The following is a 10582-nucleotide window of genomic DNA, read 5'->3' on the forward strand; positions in this document are numbered from 1 at the left end:
TGAGCGCCGGAAATTTTTCGGGTTTTGTGTTTTGGTTTTGGGTTCGGTTCCGCGGCCGTGTTTTGGGTTCGACCGCGTTTTGGCAAAACCTCACCAAATTTTTTTTGTCGGATTCGGGTGTGTTTTGGATTCGGGTGTTTTTTTCAAAAAACCCTAAAAAACAGCTTAAATCATAGAATTTGGGGGTCATTTTGATCCCAAAGTATTATTAACCTCAAAAACCATAATTTACACTCATTTTCAGTCTATTCTGAATACCTCACACCTCACAATATTATTTTTAGTCCTAAAATTTGCACCGAGGTCGCTGTGTGAGTAAGATAAGCGACCCTAGTGGCCGACACAAACACCGGGCCCATCTAGGAGTGGCACTGCAGTGTCACGCAGGATGTCCCTTCCAAAAAACCCTCCCCAAACAGCACATGACGCAAAGAAAAAAAGAGGCGCAATGAGGTAGCTGACTGTGTGAGTAAGATAAGCGACCCTAGTGGCCGACACAAACACCGGGCCCATCTAGGAGTGGCACTGCAATGTCACGCAGGATGGCCCTTCCAAAAAACCCTCCCCAAACAGCACATGACGCAAAGAAAAAAAGAGGCGCAATGAGGTAGCTGACTGTGTGAGTAAGATAAGCGACCCTAGTGGCCGACACAAACACCGGGCCCATCTAGGAGTGGCACTGCAATGTCACGCAGGATGGCCCTTCCAAAAAACCCTCCCCAAACAGCACATGACGCAAAGAAAAAAAGAGGCGCAATGAGGTAGCTGACTGTGTGAGTAAGATAAGCGACCCTAGTGGCCGACACAAACACCGGGCCCATCTAGGAGTGGCACTGCAGTGTCACGCAGGATGTCCCTTCCAAAAAACCCTCCCCAAACAGCACATGACGCAAAGAAAAAAAGAGGCGCAATGAGGTAGCTGACTGTGTGAGTAAGATAAGCGACCCTAGTGGCCGACACAAACACCGGGCCCATCTAGGAGTGGCACTGCAGTGTCACGCAGGATGTCCCTTCCAAAAAACCCTCCCCAAACAGCACATGACGCAAAGAAAAAAAGAGGCGCAATGAGGTAGCTGACTGTGTGAGTAAGATAAGCGACCCTAGTGGCCGACACAAACACCGGGCCCATCTAGGAGTGGCACTGCAGTGTCACGCAGGATGGCCCTTCCAAAAAACACTCCCCAAACAGCACATGACGCAAAGAAAAAAAGAGGCGCAATGAGGTAGCTGACTGTGTGAGTAAGATAAGCGATCCTAGTGGCCGACACAAACACCGGGCCCATCTAGGAGTGGCACTGCAGTGTCACGCAGGATGTCCCTTCCAAAAAACCCTCCCCAAACAGCACATGACGCAAAGAAAAAAAGAGGCGCAATGAGGTAGCTGACTGTGTGAGTAAGATAAGCGACCCTAGTGGCCGACACAAACACCAGGCCCATCTAGGAGTGGCACTGCAGTGTCACGCAGGATGGCCCTTCCAAAAAACCCTCCCCAAACAGCACATGACGCAAAGAAAAAAAGAGGCGCAATGAGGTAGCTGACTGTGTGAGTAAGATAAGCGACCCTAGTGGCCGACACAAACACCGGGCCCATCTAGGAGTGGCACTGCAGTGTCACGCAGGATGGCCCTTCCAAAAAACCCTCCCCAAACAGCACATGACGCAAAGAAAAATAAAAGAAAAAAGAGGTGCAAGATGGAATTGTCCTTGGGCCCTCCCACCCACCCTTATGTTGTATAAACAGGACATGCACACTTTAACCAACCCATCATTTCAGTGACAGGGTCTGCCACACGACTGTGACTGATATGACGGGTTGGTTTGGACCCCCCCCAAAAAAGAAGCAATTAATCTCTCCTTGCACAAACTGGCTCTACAGAGGCAAGATGTCCACCTCATCATCATCCTCCGATATATCACCGTGTACATCCCCCTCCTCACAGATTATCAATTCGTCCCCACTGGAATCCACCATCTCAGCTCCCTGTGTACTTTGTGGAGGCAATTGCTGCTGGTCAATGTCTCCGCGGAGGAATTGATTATAATTCATTTTAATGAACATCATCTTCTCCACATTTTCTGGATGTAACCTCGTACGCCGATTGCTGACAAGGTGAGCGGCGGCACTAAACACTCTTTCGGAGTACACACTTGTGGGAGGGCAACTTAGGTAGAATAAAGCCAGTTTGTGCAAGGGCCTCCAAATTGCCTCTTTTTCCTGCCAGTATAAGTACGGACTGTGTGACGTGCCTACTTGGATGCGGTCACTCATATAATCCTCCACCATTCTTTCAATGTTGAGAGAATCATATGCAGTGACAGTAGACGACATGTCCGTAATCGTTGTCAGGTCCTTCAGTCCGGACCAGATGTCAGCATCAGCAGTCGCTCCAGACTGCCCTGCATCACTGCCAGCGGGTGGGCTCGGAATTCTGAGCCTTTTCCTCGCACCCCCAGTTGCGGGAGAATGTGAAGGAGGAGATGTTGACAGGTCGCGTTCCGCTTGACTTGACAATTTTCTCACCAGCAGGTCTTTCAACCCCAGCAGACTTGTGTCTGCCGGAAAGAGAGATCCAAGGTAGGCTTTAAATCTAGGATCGAGCATGGTGGCCAAAATGTAGTGCTCTGATTTCAACAGATTGACCACCCGTGAATCCTTGTTAAGCGAATTAAGGGCTCCATCCACAAGTCCCACATGCCTAGCGGAATCGCTCCGTGTTAGCTCCTCCTTCAATGTCTCCAGCTTCTTCTGCAAAAGCCTGATGAGGGGAATGACCTGACTCAGGCTGGCAGTGTCTGAACTGACTTCACGTGTGGCAAGTTCAAAGGGCATCAGAACCTTGCACAACGTTGAAATCATTCTCCACTGCGCTTGAGACAGGTGCATTCCACCTCCTATATCGTGCTCAATTGTATAGGCTTGAATGGCCTTTTGCTGCTCCTCCAACCTCTGAAGCATATAGAGGGTTGAATTCCACCTCGTTACCACTTCTTGCTTCAGATGATGGCAGGGCAGGTTCAGTAGTTTTTGGTGGTGCTCCAGTCTTCTGTACGTGGTGCCTGTACGCCGAAAGTGTCCCGCAATTCTTCTGGCCACCGACAGCATCTCTTGCACGCCCCTGTCGTTTTTTAAAAAATTCTGCACCACCAAAGGTATGTGCAAAACATGGGACGTGCTGGAATTTGCCCATATTTAATGCACCCACAATATTGCTGGCGTTGTCCGATGCCACAAATCCACAGGAGAGTCCAATTGGGGTAAGCCATTCCGCGATGATCTTCCTCAGTTGCCGTAAGAGGTTTTCAGCTGTGTGCGTATTCTGGAAACCGGTGATACAAAGCGTAGCCTGCCTAGGAAAGAGTTGGCGTTTGCGAGATGCTGCTACTGGTGCCGCCGCTGCTGTTCTTGCGGCGGGAGTCCATACATTTACCCAGTGGGCTGTCACAGTCATATAGTCCTGACCCTGCCCTGCTCCACTTGTCCACATGTCCGTGGTTAAGTGGACATTGGGTACAGCTGCATTTTTTAGGACACTGGTGATTCTTTTTCTGAGGTCTGTGTACATTTTCGGTATCGCCTGCCTAGAGAAATGGAACCTAGATGGTATTTGGTACTGGGGACACAGTACCTCCAACAAGCCTCTAGTTGGCTCTGCAGTAATGATGGATACCGGAACCACGTTTCTCACCACCCAGGATGCCAAGGCCTCAGTTATCCGCTTTGCTGTAGGATGACTGCTGTGATATTTCATCTTCCTCGCAAAGGACTGTTGGACAGTCAATTGCTTGGTGGAAGTAGTAAAAGTGGTCTTACGACTTCCCCTCTGGGATGACCATCGACTCCCAGCAGCAACAACAGCAGCGCCAGCAGCAGTAGGCGTTACACGCAAGGATGCATCGGAGGAATCCCAGGCAGGAGAGGAATCGTCAGAATTGCCAGTGACATGGCCTGCAGGACTATTGGCATTCCTGGGGAAGGAGGAAATTGACACTGAGGGAGTTGGTGGGGTGGTTTGCGTGAGCTTGGTTACAAGAGGAAGGGATTTACTGGTCAGTGGACTGCTTCCGCTGTCACCCAAAGTTTTTGAACTTGTCACTGACTTATTATGAATGCGCTGCAGGTGACGTATAAGGGAGGATGTTCCGAGGTGGTTAACGTCCTTACCCCTACTTATTACAGCTTGACAAAGGGAACACACGGCTTGACACCTGTTGTCCGCATTTCTGTTGAAATAGTTCCACACCGAAGAGCTGATTTTTTTGGTATTTTCACCAGGCATGTCAACGGCCATATTCCTCCCACGGACAACAGGTGTCTCCCCGGGTGCCTGACTTAAACAAACCACCTCACCATCAGAATCCTCCTGGTCAATTTCCTCCCCAGCGCCAGCAACACCCATATCCTCCTCATCCTGGTGTACTTCAACACTGACATCTTCAATCTGACTATCAGGAACTGGACTGCGGGTGCTCCTTCCAGCACTTGCAGGGGGCGTGCAAATGGTGGAAGGCGCATGCTCTTCACGTCCAGTGTTGGGAAGGTCAGGCATCGCAACCGACACAATTGGACTCTCCTTGTGGATTTGGGATTTCGAAGAACGCACAGTTCTTTGCGGTGCTACTGCTTTTGCCAGCTTGAGTCTTTTCATTTTTCTAGCGAGAGGCTGAGTGCCTCCATCCTCATGTGAAGCTGAACCACTAGCCATGAACATAGGCCAGGGCCTCAGCCGTTCCTTGCCACTCCGTGTGGTAAATGGCATATTGGCAAGTTTACGCTTCTCCTCCGACAATTTTATTTTAGGTTTTGGAGTCCTTTTTTTACTGATATTTGGTGTTTTGGATTTGACATGCTCTGTACTATGACATTGGGCATCGGCCTTGGCAGACGACGTTGCTGGCATTTCATCGTCTCGGCCATGACTAGTGGCAGCAGCTTCAGCACGAGGTGGAAGTGGATCTTGATCTTTCCCTGATTTTGGAACCTCAACATTTTTGTTCTCCATATTTTAATAGGCACAACTAAAAGGCACCTCAGGTAAACAATGGAGATGGATGGATACTAGTATACAATTATGGATGGACTGCCGAGTGCCGACACAGAGGTAGCTACAGCCGTGGACTATTGTACTGTACTGTGTCTGCTGCTAATATAGACTGGATGATAATGAGATGTAGTATGTATGTATAAAGAAGAAAGAAAAAAAAACCACGGGTAGGTGGTATACAATTATGGACGGACTGCCGAGTGCCGACACAGAGGTAGCTACAGCCGTGGACTACCGTACTGTGTCTGCTGCTAATATAGACTGGTTGATAATGAGATGTAGTATGTATGTATAAAGAAGGTAGAAAAAAAAACCACGGGTAGGTGGTATACAATTATGGACGGACTGCCGAGTGCCGACACAGAGGTAGCTACAGCCGTGGACTACCGTACTGTGTCTGCTGCTAATATAGACTGGTTGATAAAGAGATGTAGTATGTATGTATAAAGAAGAAAGAAAAAAAAAACCACGGGTAGGTGGTATACAATTATGGACGGACTGCCGAGTGCCGACACAGAGGTAGCTACAGCCGTGGACTACCGTACTGTGTCTGCTGCTAATATAGACTGGTTGATAAAGAGATGTAGTATGTATGTATAAAGAAGAAAGAAAAAAAAAACCACGGGTAGGTGGTATACAATTATGGACGGACTGCCGAGTGCCGACACAGAGGTAGCTACAGCCGTGGACTACCGTACTGTACTGTGTCTGCTGCTAATATAGACTGGATGATAATGAGATGTAGTATGTATGTATAAAGAAGAAAGAAAAAAAAACCACGGGTAGGTGGTATACAATTATGGATGGACTTCCGAGTGCCGACACAGAGGTAGCTACAGCCGTGGACTAACGTACTGTGTCTGCTGCTAATATAGACTGGTTGATAATGAGATGTAGTATGTATGTATAAAGAAGAAAGAAAAAAAAACCACGGGTAGGTGGTATACAATTATGGACGGACTGCCGAGTGCCGACACAGAGGTAGCTACAGCCGTGGACTACCGTACTGTACTGTGTCTGCTGCTAATATAGACTGGATGATAATGAGATGTAGTATGTATGTAATAAAGAAGAAAGAAAAAAAAACCACGGGTAGGTGGTATACAATTATGGATGGACTGCCGAGTGCCGACACAGAGGTAGCTACAGCCGTGGACTACCGTACTGTGTCTGCTGCTAATATAGACTGGTTGATAAAGAGATGTAGTATGTATGTATAAAGAAGAAAGAAAAAAAAACCACGGGTAGGTGGTATACAATTATGGACGGACTGCCGAGTGCCGACACAGAGGTAGCTACAGCCGTGGACTACCGTACTGTGTCTGCTGCTAATATAGACTGGTTGATAAAGAGATGTAGTATGTATGTATAAAGAAGAAAGAAAAAAAAACCACGGGTAGGTGGTATACAATTATGGATGGACTGCCGAGTGCCGACACAGAGGTAGCTACAGCCGTGGACTACCGTACTGTGTCTGCTGCTAATATAGACTGGTTGATAAAGAGATGTAGTATGTATGTATAAAGAAGAAAGAAAAAAAACCCACGGGTAGGTGGTATACAATTATGGATGGACTGCCGAGTGCCGACACAGAGGTAGCTACAGCCGTGGACTACCGTACTGTACTGTGTCTGCTGCTAATATAGACTGGATGATAATGAGATGTAGTATGTATAAAGAAGAAAGAAAAAAAAACCACGGGTAGGTGGTATACAATTATGGATGGACTGCCGTGTGCCGACACAGAGGTAGCTACAGCCGTGGACTACCGTACTGTGTCTGCTGCTAATATAGACTGGTTGATAATGAGATGTAGTATGTATAAAGAAGAAAGAAAAAAAAACCCACGGGTAGGTGGTATACAATTATGGATGGACTGCCGAGTGCCGACACAGAGGTAGCTACAGCCGTGGACTACCGTACTGTGTCTGCTGCTAATATAGACTGGTTGATAAAGAGATGTAGTATGTATGTATAAAGAAGAAAGAAAAAAAAAACCACGGGTAGGTGGTATACAATTATGGACGGACTGCCGAGTGCCGACACAGAGGTAGCTACAGCCGTGGACTACCGTACTGTACTGTGTCTGCTGCTAATATAGACTGGATGATAATGAGATGTAGTATGTATAAAGAAGAAAGAAAAAAAAACCCACGGGTAGGTGGTATACAATTATGGATGGACTGCCGAGTGCCGACACAGAGGTAGCTACAGCCGTGAACTACCGTACTGTGTCTGCTGCGACTGGATGATAAATAATGATATAAAAAATATATATATATCACTACTGCAGCCGGACAGGTATATATTATATAATGACGGACCTGCTGGACACTGTCTGTCAGCAGAATGAGTTTTTTATTTTATAGAATAAAAAAACACCACACAAGTCACACGACGTGTGTTTAACTTTTACAGGCAGACATTCACAATACAATATAGTATACTATATACTGGTGGTCAGGTCACTGGTCAGTCACACTGGCAGTGGCACTCCTGCAGAAAAAAAGTGTGCACTGTTTAATTTTAATATGTACTCCTGGCTCCTGCTATAACCTAACTGCTCCCCAGTCTCCCCCACAATTAAGCTGTGTGAGCACAGTCAGATATTATACATAGATGATGCAGCAGCACACTGGGCTGAGCACAGATATGGTATGTGACTGAGTCACTGTGTATCGTTTTTTCAGGCAGAGAACGGATTATATTAAATAATATAAAACTGCACTGGTGGTCACTGGTCAGTCACTTGTATAACTAACTAATACTATCAGCAAAATTCTGCACTCTCTGTCTGAGTACTCCTCCTAAGCTCCAGTAAATGAAGTGTCACTGTCTCACTCTGTCACTAGTATAACTAACTAATACTATCAGCAAAATTCTGCACTCTCTGTCTGAGTACTCCTCCTAAGCTCCAGTAAATGAAGTGTCACTGTCTCACTCTCACTCTCCTATCTATTTCTTCTCTAAACGGAGAGGACGCCAGCCACGTCCTCTCACTATCAATCTCAATGCACGTGTAAAATGGCGGCGACGCGCGGCTCCTTATATAGAATCCGAGTCTCGCGATAGAATCCGAGCCTCGCGAGAATCCGACAGCGTCATGATGACGTTCGGGCGCGCTCGGGTTAACCGAGCAAGGCGGGAAGATCCGAGTCGCTCGGATCCGTGTAAAAAAACTGAAGTTCGGGCGGGTTCGGATTCCGAGGAACCGAACCCGCTCATCACTATTTTGCAATTAACCTTGAATTAGGCCCTATGCATATTTCTGCTCGCACCTCAGTGAGAGCAGAAAACCACAATAAGTGCACCCCAGGGTTGGGTGCCCAAAACAATTTGAATATCTCCCGGCCACTTAAGATGGGAATTAATTCTCTCAAACAATGAATCGCCCCCTTAAAGTCCTTCTCGACTATTTTTTTTTATCATTCTAGGACCACAGAGGAACTGTAAAGAAAATCTGTACATTCCTTGGAAAGGAGGTAGATGAGCAAACTATCAACTTGGTGGTGGAACATTCCAGCTTCAGTAGCATGAAAAACAACAACATGTCCAACAACAGTCTAGTTCCAGACTATATTATAGATCCGAAAAACAATAATTTCATGAGGAAAGGTATGTGGCACTTGCTTTTTACAGTCCATAGAACTATAGTATGTAGTTTTCCATGTGTGTGTGTGTAGTTCTTGCATTAAAAATAAAAATACTCGTATATGTCACTGTGCCTGATTTAGAGATGAATGCAATGGATGCAAGTGAGCGTTGTTTTACCACTGCACATGCTTTTAAACTGCAGCATTCGCATGAGAAGGCTGTCGCATTTATTCACAAAGTGATTGATGGTTGCACCTTTGTATGTGTCCCTAAAATTATTAGTATATTAACAGTTGTAATCTTGGAACATTAAGAAGCAATATTGCAACACCTATAGCACCCAACTGTATGAGGGAGTAAGCTCTGGCAAGGGGCTCAATTAACAAAAGATACTTTTCTTGTTTCAGATATATCAATTACCACAATTTACCTTAGTAGCTGTATTAGTAAATGTGTGTGTGTGTGTGTGTATATATATATATATATATATATATACCGCAACTACCACTGAAGTGGAAGGTGCACTTTTGCCAAAATATATACATATATTTCTAGTTTGCTTTCGAAAATAAAAGGCTTCACTTCAGTGGCCATACATCAGCTGAGTGATTCCCTTATTCCCTAATGCCGATCCGATGATCGGCAATAAAGGATGCCAATGGGTGGACACCGATGATTGGTAATCCATTAGTGAATAAGTAAAATCCAGCATGTTAAAAATCCCAGACTCGCTGATCCTGATCATTTCTTAAATCAGAATTGGCTATCAAGGATTTCCCCAATACCCCAACCCAGGGTATTGGGAGACCGGTGAATTGCCCCGATACTCTCCTGATATATAATAGATCTCAAGGTATAACTTTATGGTTTGAACTGCTAGGAGAAATGGAATTCTAAACATGTATTAATGCTCTAATTTTTCTTTTTAATAGGAATCGTTGGTGACTGGCAAATCCATCTGACACAGAAACAACGGGAATATATTGATATAATTTACCAAGAGAAAATGAAAGATCTTGATGTTAAATTCAGATGGGATGAGAATATGTAATGCATAAAAATGTGAAACTAATACCCCTTTCACATCGCACAAATAACCCGGTATCGACACGGCATATTGCCGTGTCGAACCGGGTCAGTGTGCGATGTGAAAGGTCCTTTGACGATTTAGCGGGTCGCCTGACCCGGTAATTCAACCCGGTAAAAAAGAAGGGTTTTACCCGGGTTGATTACCGGGTCAGGTGCGGTGTGAATGGGAGCCGTGTCGATGCGACACGGTTCCCATTCACAGCATAGGGAGAGGCGGCGCAGGAGATGAGCTCATCTCCCAGCGCCGCCTCCACCCCCGCCCCTGCTGCTGCTGCTCCCTCCGCTGCTATGGCAACCGACCCGGTATATTGCCAGGTCTGAAAGCCAGCAGCGGAGCGCAAATGCCGGATCCCACCCGGTAAGTACACGTTTGTCTTACCGGGTAGGATCCGGCATTTGCGGTCTGAATGCGGTATAACAAAAACCCAAAGAAACAACTAATGTTTATATACGACTATCAACTGTTTTGTTTTGTCTTTTTTTTTAATAATCTTATTGGATTTTTAAAGGGCAAGACAACAGATGTTTGTATTTATTTGAACATAATTAGTACTTTATTTTGTGTTTGCATCTGTATTTAATTGTATTTTACATAGTTCATAATACTTTAGAATTTATCAATATTGCCCCAGACAGTCCATCTTGTATATATGACACTTCATAGATGTGCTATATTCTATAGAAATTGTGTACTGTAGCTAGCATTAACTACTAACATTCTAAAGCCACATCCTTAGGCATAAACCAAGCACATATACTACTGTTTTATCGTAACATCAGCCTGGCACATAGTCTACTAGTTTTCCTCGGCACATACACATCCAGCTCTGCAAGCTGTGTAGGGTACTAGCTCACTG

At 45.7% G+C, this 10582-nt stretch overlaps 1 protein-coding gene across 1 annotated transcript in view; it reads left to right on the plus strand.

Moving 5' to 3' along the window:
• The window catches only part of LOC134965067 (sulfotransferase 2B1-like), a 64983-nt gene extending 55051 nt beyond the window's left edge, over positions 1–9932 (plus strand). Inside the window, exons 5-6 of the mRNA XM_063941631.1 lie at positions 8477–8657; positions 9569–9932. Coding sequence (XP_063797701.1) covers positions 8477–8657; positions 9569–9687 — 300 coding nt within the window. The 3' untranslated portion in view covers positions 9688–9932. The remainder of the gene's footprint in view (positions 1–8476; positions 8658–9568) is intronic.
• The last annotated feature ends 650 nt before the right edge of the window (positions 9933–10582 follow it).

This window comes from Pseudophryne corroboree, chromosome 10, assembly GCF_028390025.1.
Source record: "Pseudophryne corroboree isolate aPseCor3 chromosome 10, aPseCor3.hap2, whole genome shotgun sequence".
Taxonomy (NCBI): Eukaryota; Metazoa; Chordata; class Amphibia; order Anura; family Myobatrachidae; genus Pseudophryne; species Pseudophryne corroboree.